Here is a 19647-nt window from a genome sequence, read left to right on the forward strand (position 1 = left end):
AAGTTGTTCGGCCCGATGAGATCTATATGTGTACCGAGTTTCAAATTAATTCATGCAAGTGTGTTTGATATATGGACCAAGTTTTAGAACCCCGTTCAAGGGGGCGCTGTCGAGCCCCCCTGCCACGCCCGGCTACCAGATTCAGCCCCGCCCTGATGGCCGCGGGTTCTGACCTGTGTGCAAAGTTTCAAGAGTTTTCGAGCACGTTTAGGGACCCAAAAGCCCCAGAAACCTTGAAAAACAAATGAAAAAGTAAATCTCACTCAACTGACAAATCACCCCCACCCCTCACACACTCAGAGACAGAGAGAGAGAGAGAAAATTCTCCAAAAAATCACATTCAAACCAAAATATCTGACTTTCTGTTGCTTTGTGCTATTAAGTGTAAATTAGAAAGTTGTCCGGCTCGATGAGAACAATATACATACCAATTTTTGTGATTCTAGGAAAAACTAAGGCCCCATTTTTGACTAAAGGTGGCGCTACTGAGCCATTCCACCACGCCCGTTTTTGAAACTTTGCACATGTCTACTGGCTAATAAGTGTGATGTGTCTGTTGAGTTTCATGCAATTTCAAGTATGTTAAGAGTCTCAAAAGCATCAAAAAAGAATAATAAAGTTTGATGCGTTGCCATGGCAACAGTATCTAAGATATCAATAATCCTTTCACAGGTCTACATCTGCCGTGTGTCTACATTATACACATAAAGTTTGAAGCAAATCGGGTAAAAATAAGAGAGTGATTTCAAAGCATTTTGAAAGTGACACACTTCCTGCTGCCAGTTGGTGGCGCTATAACTTTGACTCACAATAGTCACATCCTTGTGTTCGGCCTCTTACAACGAACACACTGCTGAAGTTTCATCAAGATCAGTTAATGTATGCAGAAGTTATAACACACTTCCTGTTTAATTTTTTCGCCATAAATTCGTTTCCTCGCCACGGCCAAACCGTTCGAGATATCAAAAATCCGTCCGCAATTTAGCATCCTCAATGTCTTGACTTCATGCACACCGAGTTTGGAGGCGAATCGATGAATTCCCTAGGAGGAGTACATTAAATTCCACAGCATGCGTTTCCAAACAACCCATAATAGCCGACTTCCTGTTGGGCTGGCGTAAAAAGTAAAAGTACGGAAGTTGTTTGGCCCGATGAGATCTATATGTGTATTGAGTTTCATATTATTATATGCAAGCGTGTCTGATTTATGGACCAAGTTTTCGGACCGCATTCAAGGGGGCGCTGTTGAGCCCCCCTGCCACGCCCGGGTACCAGCTTCAGCCCGGCCCTGATGGCCGCGGGTTCTGACCCGTGTGCAAAATTTCAAGAGTTTTCGAGCATGTTAAAGGCCCCAAAAGTGCCCGAAAGGTTGACAGAAAAATAAGAATAATAATAATAATAATAAATAATCCTACCGGAAACAATAGGGCCTTCGCCCTTTCAGGGCTTGGGCCCTAATAATCCTACCGAAAACAATAGGGCCTTCGCCCTTTCAGGGCTTGGGCCCTAATAATAATAATAATAATAATAAACAGAGCAATTCCAAGAGGGTCCTCACACCATCGGTGCTCGGGCCCTAATAAACAGAGCAATTCCAAGAGGGTCCTCACACCATCGGTGCTCGGGCCCTAATAATAAACAGAGCAATTCCAAGAGGGTCCTCACACCATCGGTGCTCGGGCCCTAATAAACAGAGCAATTCCAAGAGGGTCCTCACACCATCGGTGCTCGGGCCCTAATAATAAATATAGCTGCGAGCAGCAATTACGGGCCCAAGCCGGTGGCACCGCAACCCCAGGCACCGGTGGTGGCGGTACCGCCGGAATATATATATATTTATATGTATTTATATATGTATATATATATATATATATATATATATATATGTGTGTGTGTGTGTGTGTGTGTGTGTGTGTGTGTTTTTAGGAGAAGTCTCTTCTGCTCACCAAGGCTGCATTTATTTGATTAAAAATACAAACAAAAACAGTAATATTGTGAAATATTATTCCAATTTAAAACAGCTGTTTTCTATTTTAAAATATTTTACACTGTAATTAATTTATGTGATCAAAGTTGAGTTTTCAGCATCATTACTCCCGTCTTCAGTGTCACATGATCCTTCAGAAATCATTCTAATATGATGATTGATGGTCAATAAATATTATTATTTTCAATGTTGAAAACAGTTGTGTACAGATTTTTTTTTCAAAATGCGCTGATGAATGTAAAGTTCAAAAGAACAGCATTTATTTAAAATATAATTTGTTTTAACATTATAAATGTCTGTACTATAACTTTTGATCAGTTTAACTCCTTCTCGATGAATAAAAGTATTGATTTATTTTATTTCTTTCACCCAAAAATAAAATTAAAATTATTACTGACCCCAAACTTTTGAACGGTAGTGTTTAATGTTACAAAAGCTTTAGATTTCAGATAAATGCTGTTCTTTTGAACTTTCTATTCATCAAAGACTGTACACAACTGTTTTCGACATTTAAAATAATCATGAATGTTTCTTGAGCATCAATCATCATATTAGAATAATTTCTGAAGGATCATGTGACAGTGACGACTGGAGTAATGATGCTGAAAACTCAGCTTTGATCACAGGAATAAATAACAGTTTAAAATATATTAAAATAGAAAGCAGATGTTTTAAATTGGAATACTATTTTACAATATTACTGTTTTTGTTTGTATTTTTAATCAAATAAATGCAGCCTTGGTGAGCAGAAGAAACTTTGCTTAAAAACATTAAAAATCTTACTGACCCCAAACTTTTGAACAGTAGTGTATATATATTATATAAAAATGTAAGGGACAAGACACAGATAATTTTACTTGCCTGACCTGATTAAAACAATGAAAAAACTTAAATGAAAAAATAACTTGGGAATCACTAAAACGAGTGAATTAATCTGATTTTATGATAGAGTCAAAATATTCTACAACATTCTTTAAATTCAACGATGTTGAGAACGGAACAAGAATAAAAAAAGAACTATAAACAAGCTGAAACTAAATAAAATAAAAATGAAAACGAAATTAAGCAGTGTTGGGCTCACACAACTCTCTCATTAGAATCAAAATGTTTCAACATTTGCGATGAATTTGGATGCTAAACTATCCTTTATCATAGGCTTTGTACTTCACTCACTTTCCAATATCGACGGAAAAAATCATCCTATTCCAATAGAGTCTGGCTGCAGACTTGCACTTGCACTCTCAGACACCAGCGCTTCCTCTGCCTGTGACGTCACTCGCAATCGACACAAATTAACCGGAAATATGTTTCCAACAGTAAATATGTTATATTATTTATTTTTTTCAGAAAAAAAAAAAAACGGCATAATTTTTTAAGTTATTAAACATTGTATCGTTAAAGTTGGTATTATACCTTATATTGCTATCATATACTGTTGTGTCCCAACATTAACACAACATTTCCCCAAAATCATGTTTAATCGGAGATACTAGATTTATGACTTGGGAGCAGGGAGATACGAGGTTACGCTGTCATTGATAAGAGTGGTACGGACACTGAAGTCGCTGCTGCCGGTGTTCTGACGGAACGACTGGCAGTGTTCATCAAAGTCTGCGGGCGCGTTGAGCCTTTTGACAAGAGAAGGCTTAAAGAGCTATTCAAATCTAATGATTGTGGTTAAATACATCTTCCTAAACTCCATTTTAAACGTTTAAGAGATATGAGTGATGCAATACCAAAATACTAGGCTGTCTAGGCGGAAATTAGCCTAATCTGCACGCAAACTTGCCTTCGTGGCTCACGGGCTTCCTTCTGCACCGAAGCATTACAGTTATCGATTTTTAACAAAACATGCCTACTCAAATGTATCTAACCTAACTATTTTCACTCGTTATTGTCTAAAAAAACATACAGAATTATCCAAAGATAGGCTTACTTAGCGCCAGTAACTTAGGCAGACCTTTTTTCTCCCATAAATTAAAACCTTGCTACTTGGGGTATTTTACATGCACAGTGCCAACTTCCAGTCAGTAAAATAATAATAAAAACAATAATTTAATGCTGGTATCCAAAACATTTAATTCAATTCATTATATTAGATACCTTTTAAAACTTCAATGTACACGTGTAATAAGTAGACATTTAAAATACATCAATAACTGATATCATAGTTTAACACAGATAAAATCAGAGTTAAGTCTTGCTTTACGTGTTGCTCGATGAGGATTTCTTAATCGCTGCGACTTTCAATCCTGAGGAGACAAAATGCCGCGGAGTGAAGAAGAGGTGGAGTTATGAGGATTCTCAGACAGTTGAAGTGTCCAATGGAGTTAAGAGATTTGCTCTCTAACTATTTTCAACACTTTAGATTGGTTAATAATTTGTGAAAATAACAGAACGTGGGGACTGACCAATAACATCGATTTGTGAAAAAATATTAAATTGACAAACTTTGAACATACGAGGTTTCCGCCAGACAGCGACCATATACATATATATATTTATGGTATATGATAACAGAAAAGATTTTTGAACGACATTGGGAGCTGTTCTCAATCCGACACAAACCACACTATGCGTCGATTGCAAGTGACGTCACTTGCAGAGGAAGCGCTGGTGTCTGAGCGTGCAGGTCTGAGAGTGCAAGTCTGAGAGTGCAAGTGCAGGTCTGCAGCCAGACCCTTCTCTGCTATTCACACGCGCAAAAATGTGCTTGGAAACATCACAGTGGAGCGGTGCTTACCAATTGAATGGTACGAATTGTAGTACTGACTATTTAAACAGAGCATTGTAAATTTTATATGTTAGGTTGACTATTTTATTAATATATTTTATTAAGGCTATAATGAACAGGCTACCTGATTTTGAACACAAGAGGGCAGTATAGCACTATGTTTGACTTTATTTATTTATTGTTTAGACTAAACAACCATTCTGGCAGTTTTTAAACTTAAACTTCATTCTTAAATTGAAATAAAAAAAGAATAAAATGAGTTAAGTTCTGATATTTGTATACTTTTATATAGTAATAAATGGTGTATAATTACATTTTTAGAATAAATTAGACTTTTAGCATTTCCTTGTTTGACATTACTTTAATCCCTCACCATAGCAAAACCGTTTGAGATATTTATTATCCGTTCACAATTTAGCATCATTAATATATTTTTATCATGTTGAAAAAGTTTGTTGGGAATAAAATAAACCACTTAGATAAAGGTGGCTAAAAATTAAGAGGCTGATTTTGCAAAAAAATCCACATTCAGACCAAAATATCTGACTTCCTTATGGTCAGAGCTAATGACTTTAAATTAGAAAGTTGTCCGGGTCGATGAGATCAATATATGAACTGAGTTTTTTTTACTGTAGTTAAAACTAACCCCCCCACTTTTGTCAAAAGCATGTTGAAAGTGACACACTTCCTGCTGCCAGTTGGTGGCGCTATAAACTTTGACTCACAATAGTTACATCCATCTGATCGGCCTCTTACCACGAACACACTGCTGAAGTTTCAACAAGATCAGTTAATGTATGCAGAAGTTATTCCACTTCGTGATTCTCTTTTCTCGCCATAAATTCGATTCCTCGCCACGGCCAAACCGTTCGAGATATCAAAAATCCGTCCGCAATTTAGCATCCTCAAAGTCTTGACTACATGCACACCGAGTTTGGAGGGGACACGGTGAATTTTCTAGGAGGAGTATTTCACATTCCACAGCAAGCGTTTTCCAAACAACCCATAATAGCCGACTTCCTGTTGGGCTGGCGTGAAACTGGACAGAGGGAAAGTTGTTCGGCCCGATGAGATCTATATGTGTTCCGAGTTTCATATTAATTCATGCAAGCGTGTTTGATATATGGACCAAGTTTTCAGACCCCGTTCAAGGGGGCGCTGTTGAGCCCCCCTGCCACGCCCGTTTCTGAAACTTTTCACATGTCTACTGGCTAATAAGTGTTATGTGTCTGTCGAGTTTCATCCAATTTCAAGCATGCTAAGAGTCTCAAACGCATCCAAAAAGAATATTAAAGTTTGATGTGTTGCCACGGCAACAGTGTCTAAGATATCAATAATCCTTTCACAGCTCTACATCTGCCGAGTATTTTCATTATACACATAAAGTTTGAAGCAAATCGGGTAAAAATAAGAGGGTGACTTCAAAGCATTTTGAAAGTGACACACTTCCTGCTGCCAGTTGGTGGCGCTATAACTTTGACTCACAATAGTCACATCCATGTGATCGGCCTCTTACAACGAACACACTGCTGAAGTTTCATCAAGATCAGTTAATGTATGCTGAAGTTATAACACACTTCCTGTTTCTCTTTTCTCACCATAAATTCGTTTCCTCGCCACGGCCAAACCGTTCGAGATATCAAAAATCCGCTGGCAATTTAGAATCATCAATGTCTTGACTTCATGCTGACCAAGTTTGGTGGTGATCGGATGAATTCTCTAGGAGGAGTGTTTTAAATTCCATTGCACACGTTTTTCAAACAACCCATAATAGCTGACTTCCTGTTGGGCGGAGCTAATGACATAGAGTGCGGAAGTTGTTCGGCCCGATGAGATCTATATGTGTACCGAGTTTCATACAAATATGTTCTTGTATGTGTCCAAGATTTCAGATTGCATTCTAGGGGGCGCTGTTGAGCACCCCTGCCACGCCCGGGTACCAGCTTCAGCCCGGCCCTAATGGCCGCGGGTTCTGACCTGTGTGCAAAGTTTCATGAGTTTTTGAGCATGTTAAAGGCCCCAAAAGCCCCTGAACCCTTGAAGAACAATAATAATAATAATAATAAATATAGCTGCGAGCAGCGATTACGGGCCCAAGCCGGTGGCACCGCAACCCCGGTGCCTTTAGTTACCTAAAGGCACCGGGGTGGCGGTACCGCCGGCTTGGGCCCTCCATCGCTGCTCGCAGCTATATTTATATATATATATATATATATATATATATATATATATATATATATATATATATATATATACATACATACACACACATACATATATATGTATATATATATATATATATATATATATATATATATATATATATATATATATATATATATATATTATTGTTCAAAAGTTTGGGGTCAGTAAGATTTTTAATGTTTTTAGGAGAAGTCTCTTCTGCTCACCAAGGCTGCATTTATTGATTAAAAATACAAACAAAAACAGTAATATTGTGAAATATTATTCCAATTTAAAACAGCTGTTTTCAATTTTTAAATATTTTACATAGTAATTCATTTCTGTGATCAAAGTTGAGTTTTCAGCATCATTACTCCAGTCTTCAGTGTCACATGATCCTTCAGAAATCATACTAATATGATGATTGATGCTCAATAAATATTCATTATTATTTTCAATGTTGAAAACAGTTGTGTACAGATTTTTTTTTTCAAAATGCTTTGATGAATGTTAGTTCAAAAGAACAGCATATATTTCAAATATATAAATTTTTAACATTATAAATGTCTTTACTGTAACTGTTGATCAGTTTAACTCATCCTTCATAAATAAAAGTACTGATTTATTTTATTTATTTACCCCAAAAATAAAATTTTAATTATTACTAACCCAAAACTTTTGAGCGGTAGTGTTTAACGTTACAAAAGCTTTAGATTTCAGATAAATGCTGTTCTTTTGAACTTTCTATTCATCAAAGACTGTACACAACTGTTTTCGACATTTAAAATAATAATGAATGTTTCTTGAGTATCAATCATCATGTTAGAATAATTTCTGAAGGATCATGTGACAGTGACGACTGGAGTAATGATGCTGAAAACTCAGCTTTGATCACAGGAATAAATAACAGTTTAAAATATATTAAAATAGAAAGCAGCTGTTTTAAATTGGAATAATATTTTACAATATTACTGTTTTTGTTTGTATTTTTAATCAAATATATGCAGCCTTGGTGAGCAGAAGAAACTTCTCTGTTATGTGCGCGCCACAGACTGCACGCACGTCCGCTTAGAGTTCCGCCTTTTGCCTTCCGTCAATATTACGTTATTAGAAAAATATTTTTTTAGAGAATCGATTTTTTGACATTTGTGAATCGATTCAGAATCGTCCACGTCCGCATCGCGATGCATCTAAGAATAATTTTTTTCTCCCACCCCTAGATTTCATACAAATAAACAGTTACAATTAAGTCACTTACATTTTAGATGCAATGTTGACTGTTTTTGTTCTGTTTCAGCAGCGAAAATAGTTAAACAAAGATCACGGCAGAACCATCACTTATCACGTGTTTTCTCATAACTGAACGATTCAGCATTTTTAACGAATCGGTTGACTCAAAGATTGAATGATCAATCCATAAACATCTGTCTTAATCATGATCGACTCATTCGAACGAATCGTTTGAACGAATGAATCAATGACTCGCTTATTAAGATGGATGCCTGGCGACACCTAATGGCGGTTTAGTGTTGTTTATTCTTTCCCACATGTGTGTGATTTGTGTGTGCAACATTATCATTATTTTTCTTTCACTATTATATTAGCGATTTAAAAGCACCCACTCGTGTCACACGTCGATTAACCGGTGGGAAAATATCCTCAGACACATACCTAATAAATGTATATTTAAATACAATATTGGCCTACCTGGTAAAAAGTTTTATATACTATTTTGATGTCCTTTTGGACACAAGAGGGCAGTATAGCCCTATGTTTGCTTTTTTGTTGAACCAAATAGCACTAAATAGCCTGTTTTAACTTTTTCATTCTTCTTGAATTGCAAAAACAGAATAAAATGGGTTTAGTTCGATATTTGTATACTTTTATATAGAAATAAATGGTATATAATTACATTTTTAGAAGATTTTTAGTGTTTCCTTTTTGGACATTACTTTAATCCCTCGCCATAGCAAAACCGTTTAAGATATTTATTATCCATTCACAATTTAGCATATTTAATGTAGTTTCATCATGTTGAAAAAGTTTGGTACGAATAAAATAAATAGTTTAAGAGGAGTGGCTAAAAATTCAGAGGCTGATTTAGCAAAAAAAATCACATTCAGACCAAAATAGCTGACTTCCTGATGGCCAGAGCTATTGAATGTAAATTAGAAAGTTGTCCGGCTTGATGAGAACAATATACAAACTATTTTTTCTTTACTGTAGTTAAAACTAACCCCCCCACTTTTGTCAAAAGCATGTTGAAAGTGACACACTTCCTGCTGCCAGTTGGTGGCGCTATAACTTTGACTCACAATAGCTACATCGATCTGATCGGCCTCTTACCACGAACACACTGCTGAAGTTTCATCAAGATCAGTTAATGTATGCAGAAGTTATTCCACTTCGTGTTTCTCTTTTCTCGCCATAAATTCGATTCCTCGCCACAGCCAAACCGTTCGAGATATCAAAAATCCGTTCGCAATTTAGCATCCTCAATGTCTTGACTTCATGCTGACTGAGTTTGGAGGTGATTGAATGAATTCTCTAGGAGGAGTACATCACATTCCACAGCAAGCGTTTTCCAAACAACCCATAATAGCCGACTTCCTGTTGGGCTGGCGTGAAACTTGACAGAGGGAAAGTTGTTCGGCCCCATGAAATCTATATGTGTACCGAGTTTCATATTAATTCATGCAAGCGTGTTTGATATATGGACCAAGTTTTCAGACCCTGTTCAAGAGGGCGCTGTTGAGCCCCCCTGCCACGCCCATTTCTGAAACTTTTCACATGTCTACTGGCTAATAAGTGTTATGTGTCTGTCGAGTTTCATCCAATTTCAAGCATGTTAAGAGTCTCAAACGCATCCGAAAAGAATATTAAAATTTGATGCGTTGCCACGGCAACAGTATCTAAGATATCAATAATCCTTTCACAGGTCTACATCTGCCGTGTGTTTACATTATACACATAAAGTTTGAAGCAAATCGTGTAAAATTAAGAGGGTGACTTCAAAGCATTTTGAAAGTGACACACTTCCTGCTGCCAGTTGGTGGCGCTATAACTTTGACTCACAGTAGTCACATCCTTGTGATCGGCCTCTTACAACAAACACACTGCGAAAGTTTCATCAAGATCAGTTAATGTATGCAGAAGTTATAACACACTTCCTGTGTCCCATTAATCGCCATAAATTCGTTTCCTCGCCACGGCCAAACCGTTCGAGATATCAAAAATCCGTTCGCAATTTAGCATCCTCAATGTCTTGACTTCATGCACACCTAGTTTGGTGGCGATCGGATGAATTCCCTAGGAGGAGTATTTCACATTCCATTGTATGCGTTTTCCAAACAACGTATAATAACCGACTTCCTGTTGGGCTGATGTAAAACTTAGAGCACGAAAGTTGTTCGGCCCGATGAGATCTATATGTGTACTGAGTTTCATATTATTACATGCAAGCGTGTCTGATTTATGGACCAAGTTTTCGGACCCCGTTCAAGGGGGCGCTGTTGAGCCCCCCTGCCACGCCCGGGTACCAGCTTCAGCCCGGCCCTAATGGCCGCGGGTTCTGACCTGTGTGCAAAGTTTCATGAGTTTTTGAGCATGTTAAAGGCCCCAAAAGCCCCCGAACCCTTGAAGAACAATAATAAATATATATATATATATAAATATAGCTGCGAGCAGCGATTACGGGCCCAAGCCGGTGGCACCGCAACCCCGATGCCTTTAGTTACCTAAAGGCACCGGGGTGGCGGTGCCGCCGGCTTTGGCCCTTCATCGCTGCTCGCAGCTATATTTATATATATATATATATATATATATAATCTTGAATGTATTTTTTATCATGTTGAAAAAGTTTGGTGTGAATAAAATAAACCACTTAGGAGGAGTAACTAAAAACTCAGAGTCTGACATATCCAAAAAATCCACATTCAAACCAAAATATCTGACTTCCTGTTGCTCGGAGCTAATGACTGTAAATTAGAAAGTTGTCCGGCTCGATGAGACCAATATGCGTACTGATTTTTGTAACTGTGGGTAAAAGTAACCCCCCCACTTTTGATAAAAGCATTTTGAAAGTGACACACTTCCTGCTACCAGTTGGTGGCGCTATAACTTTGACTCACAATAGTTACATCCATCTGACCGGCCTCTTACCATGAACACACTGCTGAAGTTTCATCAAGATCAGTTAATGTATGCAGAAGTTATAACACTTCGTGTTTCTCTTTTCTCGCCATAAATTTGTTTCCTCGCCACGGCCAAACCGTTCGAGATATCAAAAATCCGTCCGCAATTTAGCATCCTCAATGTCTTGACTTCATGCACACCGAGTTTGGTGGCGATTGGATGAATTCTCTAGGAGGAGTAGTTCACATTCCACAGCAAGCGTTTTCCAAACAACCCATAATAGCTGACTTCCTGTTGGGCGGAGCTAATAACTTAGACTGCGGAAGTTGTTCGGCCCGATGAGATCTATATGTGTACCGAGTTTCATATTAATTCATGCAAGTGTGTTTGACATATGGACCAAGTTTTCAGACCGTGTTCAAGGGGGCGCTGTTGAGCCCCCTGCCACGCCCGGGTACCAGCTTCAGCCCGGCACTGATGGCCGTGGGTTCTGACCTGTGTGTAAAGTTTCAAGAGTTTTTGAGCACGTTAAGGACCCCAAAAGCCCCTGAAACCTTGATTAACAATATAAAAGCAATAGTCAAATCCCCCCCTCCCCTCACACACACAGAGACACAGAGAGAGGGAGAGAAAATTCTTCAGAAAATCCACATTCAAACCAAAATATCTCTTTTCCTGTTGGTCAGAGATCGTTAATGTAAATTAGAAAGTTGTCCGTCTTGATGAGAACAATACACATACCAAGTTTTGTTGCTGTTGATAAAACTAACCCCCCCCCATTTATGACTAAAGGTGGCGCTACTGAGCCCCTCACCACGCCCGTTTCTGAAACTTTGCACAAGTCTACGGGCTAATAAGTGTGATGTGTCTGTCGAGTTTCATTCAATTTCAAGTATGTTAAGAGTCTCAAAAGCATCAAAAAACAATATTAAAGTTTGATGCGTTGCCACGACAACAGTATTAAAGATATCAAAAATCCTTTCACAGGTCTACATCTGCCGTGTGTTTACATTATACACATAAAGTTTGAAGCAAATCGGGTAAAAATAAGAGGGTGATTTCAAAGCATTTTGAAAGTGACACACTTCCTGCTGCCAGTTGGTGGCGCTATAACTTTGACTCACAATAGTCACATCCTTGTGTTCGGCCTCTTACAACGAACACACTGCTGAAGTTTCATCAAGATCAGATAATGTATGCTGAAGTTATAACACACTTCCTGTGTCCCTTATTCGCCATAAATTCGTTTCCTTGCCACGGCCAAACCGTTTGAGATATCAAAAATCCGTCCGCAATTTAGCATCCTCAATGTCTTGACTTCATGCACACCGAGTTTGGTGGGGATGGGATGAATTTTCTAGGAGGAGTAGTTCACATTCCACAGCAAGCGTTTTCCAAACAACCCATAATAGCCGACTTCCTGTTGGGCTGGCGTGAAACTTGACAGAGGGAAAGTTGTTCGGCCCGATGAGATCTATATGTGTACCGAGTTTCATATTAATTCATGCAAGCGTGTTTGATATATGGACCAAGTTTTCAGACCCCGTTCAAGGGGGCGCTGTTGAGCCCCCCTGCCACGCCCGTTTCTGAAACTTTTCACATGTCTACTGGCTAATAAATGTGATGTATCTGTCGAGTTTCATCCAATTTCAAGCATGCTAAGAGTCTCAAACGCATCCGAAAAGAATATTAAAGTTTGATGCGTTGCCACGGCAACAGTATCTAAGATATCAATAATTCTTTCACAGGTCTACATCTGCCGTGTTTCTACATTATACACATAAAGTTTGAAGCAAATCGGGTAAAATTAAGAGGGTGAATTCAAAGAATTTTGAAAGTGACACACTTCCTGCTGCAAGTTGGTGGCGCTATAACTTTGACTCACAATAGTCACATCCATGTGATCGGCCTCTTACAACAAACACACTGCTGAAGTTTCATCAAGATCAGTTAATGTATGCAGAAGTTATAACACACTTCCTGTGTCCCATTATTCGCCATAAATTTGTTTCCTCGCCACGGCCAAACCGTTTGAGATATCAAAAATCCGTTCGCAAGAATTCATCCTCAATGTCTTGACTTTATTCTCACCGAGTTTGGTGGCGATCGGATGAAATCCCTAGGAGGAGTATTTCACATTCCATTGTATGCGTTTTCCAAACAACGTATAATAACCGACTTCCTGTTGGGCTTTTGTAAAACTTAGAGCACGAAAGTTGTTCGGCCCGATGAGATCTATATGTGTACTGAGTTTCATATTATTACATGCAAGCGTGTTTGATTTATGGACCAAGTTTTCGGACCCCATTCCAGGGGGCGCTGTCGAGCCCCCCTGCCACGCCCCGGTACCAGCTTCAGCCCGGCCCTGATGGCCGCGGGTTCTGACGTGTGTGCAAAATTTCAAGAGTTTTTGAGCATGTTAAGGGCCCCAAAAGTGGCAAAAAGGCAAAAAAAAAAATAATGAAGAAAAAAAAAAAAAATAATCCTTACGAAAACAATAGGGCCTCCGCCCTTTCAGGGCTTGGGCCCTAATAATAATAATAATAATCCTAACGAAAACAATAGGGCCTTCGCCCCTTCAGGGCTTGGGCCCTAATAATAATAATCCTAACGAAAACAATAGGGCTCTGCGCCCTTTCAGGGCTTGGGCCCTAATAATCCTAACGAAAACAATAGGGCTCTGCGCCCTTTCAGGGCTTGGGCCCTAATAATAATCCTAACGAAAACAATAGGGCCTTCGCCCTTTCAGGGCTTGGGCCCTAATAATAATCCTAACGAAAACAATAGGGCCTTCGCCCTTTCAGGGCTTGGGCCCTAATAATAATAATAATAATAATAATAATAATCCTACCGAAAACAATAGGGCCTTCGCCCTTTCAGGGCTTGGGCCCTAATAAATTGAGCCAGGGGTTGTTAAAGAGGCCTAAATGATATCATTTCTGGTAAATTATGTCACATATGGGTGGAGTCTAAATTATTATAGGCGGAGAATAGTTGGCATGACTGGATTTAATTCAGACTGAGGGACATTACTTTATAGTATTTTTTTTAAATCAAATATCAGATCTTGCATTTTTTTTGAAAAATATTTTTCACAAGTAGGCTAACACAAAATAAAACCTTACAAAATTGCCACAAAACAATTTCCCTGTGTACATTTTGTGCAATATTTTCACAAAATGTACAAATTCAGTGAAGTACAAATTCAGTGAAGTACCTCAGGGACCTGACAAAATACTTAGTAATAGAACAGAATAATAGAAATAAGACATTATTTTATGATAAAAATGAATTTGTATTCATTATAATGGACATGCCAAAGTATTGTGGAAAACTTTTAATATTTCATTTTGGTGAACCACCACTTTAAAAACTCTGGGGGACTGAAATATTTCCGAATCCCAGGAATGACCCATAAAATGTTAACGCAGCACTGCACAAACAGAACCCGGAAAAGACTTTTGTTTTGTATTTAGATAAAGGCGTCACAAAACGTCACTACGTCATCGCAGTGCAGCGCGTAAGGAGGAACCTCCCAAATGATTACTTTCATTTTAACTCGTGAAATAATGGCGTCGCCACTAATGCAGAGTAACAACAGATCACTTTTACTTCACTGAATCTGCGTTCATCTTTGAGCAAAAATTGAAAATGAAGCATGTCTCTATTTCTTTTCTTATTGTTGACGTGCTTACGAATGCATGGTAAGACATGAATATCCTATATTACTATCTCTTTTCCCGGTAAAACTAACGACAAAGTTTCATAATATGCTCTATTAGCTTTATATTCGACTGATATTCATGTATTGTTTGTATTTTACTCCATCAATGTAAGACGTTTGTCTGATCTCTTTTCTGGTCAACGATAGCCTATAGTTCTATAATCGAAACTGTTAGTTCGCGGCCCAGCCCAGCTTCATTCACAACATGACCAACATATTGAACAAATGGTTTATAACATGGATAAAACCTCTAAAAGTAACATGGCTTCATACTGTGAGTAAATGTTGATGCATAAACTGATCAAATGTGCATTGAATGTATAGTGTAAGTCGCTTTGGATGAATAAATGTATAAAATAAAACATGTAATTTGATTTAAGTGTAAGATTGAAACAGTAAAAATGAAAAAGATTGCAATGATAAATGTTCCACTGTACCTTAATGTTTTGGGGAAAAAGCAATTTTCTAACATATTATTATGGGTAATACTTAATATTCATGTGTTGTAAGAGAACATAAGTTGAACATAAGTTGTTCAAGATCCTCCATGAGACTCGTGTATTTTTGTCTGATGAGTGAAAGTGTAAATCAATGAAGTTCTTCTGTGTTACATTATAAATCCAGACATCTTCTCACAATCTTTATGATATGTAGAAAAACATTTTCAAAGCACTATTATGCATTTATTTGACTAATGTTAATTGTTTCTTCTTCAGGTGTGTTTGCTTATACAGAAGTGCCAGTGTCAGTGATGGAGGGAGATTCAGTCACTCTAAACACTGGTGTTCAAAGAAACCAACAATACAGAATTAAATGGTATTATAATTACATTCATATCGCTCAAATCCATGGAGATCTCAGTTTTATCTGTGCAGATGATCAGTGTAAAGAAGTTAGTGAGAGATTCAGAGACAGACTGAAGCTGGATCCTCAGACTGGATCTCTGATCATCACAAACACCAGAAACACAGACACTGGAGAATATACACTAGAGATCATCAGCAGATTCAGCAGCTTCAGTCAAAAGATCTTCAGTGTTTCTGTTCATGGTGAGTCTTCATGTTTAAAAGCAAGTCTTGTACATTTCAATCACATCATTAAAGTGTTTAATAGTTTTGCAGTGACATTCATGAGTGTTTTCTCTTTACCTGTATATTAATTCACACACAGCATAAATATCATTTATACAAAAACACATTTATTCTAAAAGTGTAATTTATAGCTTTAACTTCATATTCAGTGCATTATGATTTAAAGTGTACTTGTTCTTCTATTGGTGGTAGTTTAACTGTTTTGTTCTGGTGAAGATGTCAGTTTCTCATCATATCATCCACACATTTCAATGCATCTATTATTTATTAGTCCGTGTACCTTCAGATAATTTGTGCTCTCGTTTTTGTCTTAAACGGAAAAACAAAGAAATCGTTCATTTATCACATTCGACCCTTCTCATGAACGTAAAGAAACTGCAAATATATATATTTTTTTTCATATTTTTGTTTGTGTTTTCATCAAACACTGTTGTAATCCGGCAAATGGAAAAACAATAAAACCAAACTGGATACACACGTTGTATTTTTCCATCTCTACACGAGCGGGAATAAAACGCCTCTTTCCGCTGATTGGTCAAGCCGTGATGTCATCAGTTGTTACTAGTGTGAGTCACTGTGGGTGAATAAAAAAAAACTGTGGGTGAATAAAAGTGTAAATGAAAACATGTCATTTAAGTATAAGATTAAAACGGTAAAGTAATAACGATAAAAAAAAATGCATTGTATCTTAATGTTTTGGGAAATGGCACAATTTCCTGGAGTATCATAATATTCATGGTTGTATCATACCTGCAAACTTGTCGCTTTTCGGCGACAATCACCGTTTTCTTGGTCAATTGGGTCGTTTTACGTGAATCGCGTAGAACCGGAGAGTTTTTTTTGGGGGGGGGGGGGGGGGGGATTTGAGGTATCGTTTCTCACAGTAACTGCCATGCAGGCTAGAATTGCGAAACATTATTGGATAATTCTTATAATTGACATTTCTCTGGGCTAATCGGAATCTTAGCACTTTTCTCTTGGCCAATTGGAATCTTAGCACTTGCGTCAGAATCTTGAAGCACACAGTAGGGCTGCACGATTCTTGCTAAAATGTGAATCACGATTTTTCTCCATGGGAATTGAGATCACGATTCTCTTGCACGATTCTCATTTTTTCAACCAAAATGTATTGCACTTAAGTACAAAACAACAACAACAAAAAAAAAAAAAAAAAACAGGACATTCATTATAATAAAGTGCAGGAGTAACAAAAAATTGTCTCTTTTCTTTATTTTAGACCCCTTAAAGTGAATAATTTAAGCTTTATGTTGTTGAACATAAGAGAACATTAACATACAATAATAAATAAAAATAACTAAATAGAACCTGTGAATTTTGCTCCATTTGGCACAGAATGTACATAGTACTTACATCTACTGTGTTTACGGGAATACTCGACTTGGCATTTTTAAATATTTCTGTTTATTTGGCCGTTTACGCCATAGACATAATATACATAGACGCCCTATTGGCCGCTGGATCGTACGTCAACGGCGCCGCCATACTGCGGAGGGCAACATTCCCATACCTCTCATAACGAGAATTGAGAAAAATGCCTATTTCTTGTGCTGCTTGGGGCTTTACAAATCGCCACACACTTGAAAACAGGTCTCAGGGAATTACCTTTCTCAAGCAAAACTGAAAATTTGTTTCTGGTTGCATTTCATTTAGCCTACTATTTTTATTTTCAGAGGAGAAAGGCCACGAAATTTAAAAATAGCCTACTACTGTTATTGTGTCACGAAATGTAGTTTTAAGAGTTTTTCAGTCGACAATGTAGTTGTTTGAAGCTCAAATCTGTGGTTTATTTATAAAGATAGCGCCTTTTTAAAAAAGTTATCTGACGGTTTCGGAGTTGTGAGATCCAGCGATCCCCGCGGGCGCTCAGCGCTCATGTACCCCGCCGAGAACAGCCTTGCCTCGGCTATAGTGCATGTCGTACACCGCTTCTGAGTTCTGACGTTCGTCGCTGTCAGTCTAGTGAGAATAATTCGTCTTGTGTTTATCTAACGGGCGATCTTTGGTTTCATTAATCTATAATTTGTTCCTTGGCAGATTGTTTTGGCTGAGGGCAAAGTGAAGTTTCATAACTTAATATATTTAGGCTATTATAACAGTGTAGCCTGCTGTATGTTTGACTGGATCGTTTACTTTATTTCTTGATTTGTATAGCTTCTTATACCTTTTAAAAACTGAAATTTAACAAAAAGAGACAGGGTTGCGTCATTTTATTTTATATAGCCTATGTAATAATATTTTAAAATGTATAAATTTACATTATTTATTATTGTTATTATAATAATATACCACTTACAATTATCAAGCTATTATAGTTATGCTGTCAAATTATTATAAAATTATACTATTTTATTTACTGTATACTGTTTGTTTATTTTATTGACTAAACTATTTACTATTAGCCTACCTCTCACTTTATCTTATATTTACTATTTGCATTGCACTGTAGTTGTAACATATCATATTACCATAAAAGATCCATCAGTTATCTTTGTTATTGCTAAAATCGGGTCAATGACAGAATATGCTTTTCCCACAATAAGAAAACTTTATTTAATTTAATGTGAAAATTAAATTATATCTCAGTATGGGGTGTTCACAATTCTTATCCAAGAATGAAAAGCTAAATACATGACAAGCCAGAGCTTTGGCCATTCCTTATTAAAAAAAAAAAAAAAAAATATATATATATATATATATATATATATATATATATAAGTCTAACTATCGAGAGTTTAACTAACTACAGATGGAACTTTTTTGTACACCACATACAAACCACCGAAATCGGTTGATAAATGTAATTTTTTTTTTTGGTTTTTACAGAAAAAACGCAGCTCAGCAGTTTACTTGCATTTGATTACAGCGCAGTCTTGCCCTCCACAAAATGGCGGACGCGTTGACGTATCGCAGCAACGTTCCAAAGCGGCCAATAGGGCGTCTATGTATATTATGTCTATGGTTTACGCGCGCAACCGGAGACTGCTTGTCTGTGTTGCGCTCGGAGCGCGCGCACAGCATCCTTCAGTTCTCTTTCGCGACTTATCGCGCTTTTAATATTTCATTTCAATATAAAGCACACCCTGCTCTTTTCTTTCTCATTCATTCACGTTTTGTTTTTAATAACTTTAAACAGGATCATCAACTGAAATCTGCGCGGATTATCAAAATACGACACATTTATAGGACATAAAAGAGTCTCTGCGGCAAAAGTGAAAGTAAAAGCACAGCAAAGCACCCGTTTCAATAAGGATATATTAAAGTTTATAGCCTACTTTTACATTTTCGCTGCTGTTCTAAAATGGTTTTCGCCTTTACCCTAACCAAGCTGCTCTGCTTGAATCCAGTGCAGGAGCTGTAGGTTACAATTTACCACAGAAACGCAAGCGGTTAGTTGATTGCTGTGATGACTCGTGACACTCGCGAACAGCACTGAACACGCACTTTTGCCGGTAGGCCTACAACTTGAATATTATTATTATTATCATACACTTTTTATTAACTTCGGTAGGCTGTACAACAAGGGAATTGTAATTGGCTGCTTTTTCTGCAGAGAGCCGATCTTTGTTGATGTGTCTTAATTTATTTTTTTTAGTTTGTTGGTAAAGGGTGAGAGAGCGTGCGAGCCACATGTTTTTTGCCAAAGAGCCAGGTATGGCTCGCGAGCCATAGGTTCCGTTCCCAACCACTAACGTTAGTGTACACGAATCGTCGGTCAGCCATCACAACCCTATTTTGTTATTGTGTAAGTGACCAATAATGCGTGAATGCAGCG

The 19647-nt window shown here is 37.6% G+C and overlaps 1 protein-coding gene across 6 annotated transcripts in view; it reads left to right on the top strand.

The window, feature by feature from the left end:
- Nucleotides 1-19647, top strand: part of LOC308702304 (uncharacterized protein) — a 271135-nt gene that overhangs the window by 128606 nt on the left and 122882 nt on the right. For 3 of the 6 annotated variants that reach the window (XM_081385036.1, XM_081385039.1, XM_081385040.1), the window contains exons 1-3: nt 14580-14743; nt 14911-15037; nt 15480-15812. The exons of 1 other annotated variant lie outside the window; for it this stretch is intronic. In XM_081385036.1, the coding sequence (XP_081241162.1) occupies nt 14989-15037; nt 15480-15812 (382 nt within the window). In that variant the 5' untranslated portion in view covers nt 14580-14743; nt 14911-14988. Of the gene's footprint in view, nt 1-14539; nt 14744-14910; nt 15038-15479; nt 15813-19647 lie in introns of those variants that run through there. 2 more of the 6 variants (XM_081385034.1, XM_081385035.1) reach the window with 2 other exon arrangements.

The sequence above is a fragment of the Scardinius erythrophthalmus genome, assembly GCF_964197995.2.
Source record: "Scardinius erythrophthalmus genome assembly, chromosome: 14".
In the NCBI taxonomy this organism is placed as follows: Eukaryota; Metazoa; Chordata; class Actinopteri; order Cypriniformes; family Leuciscidae; genus Scardinius; species Scardinius erythrophthalmus.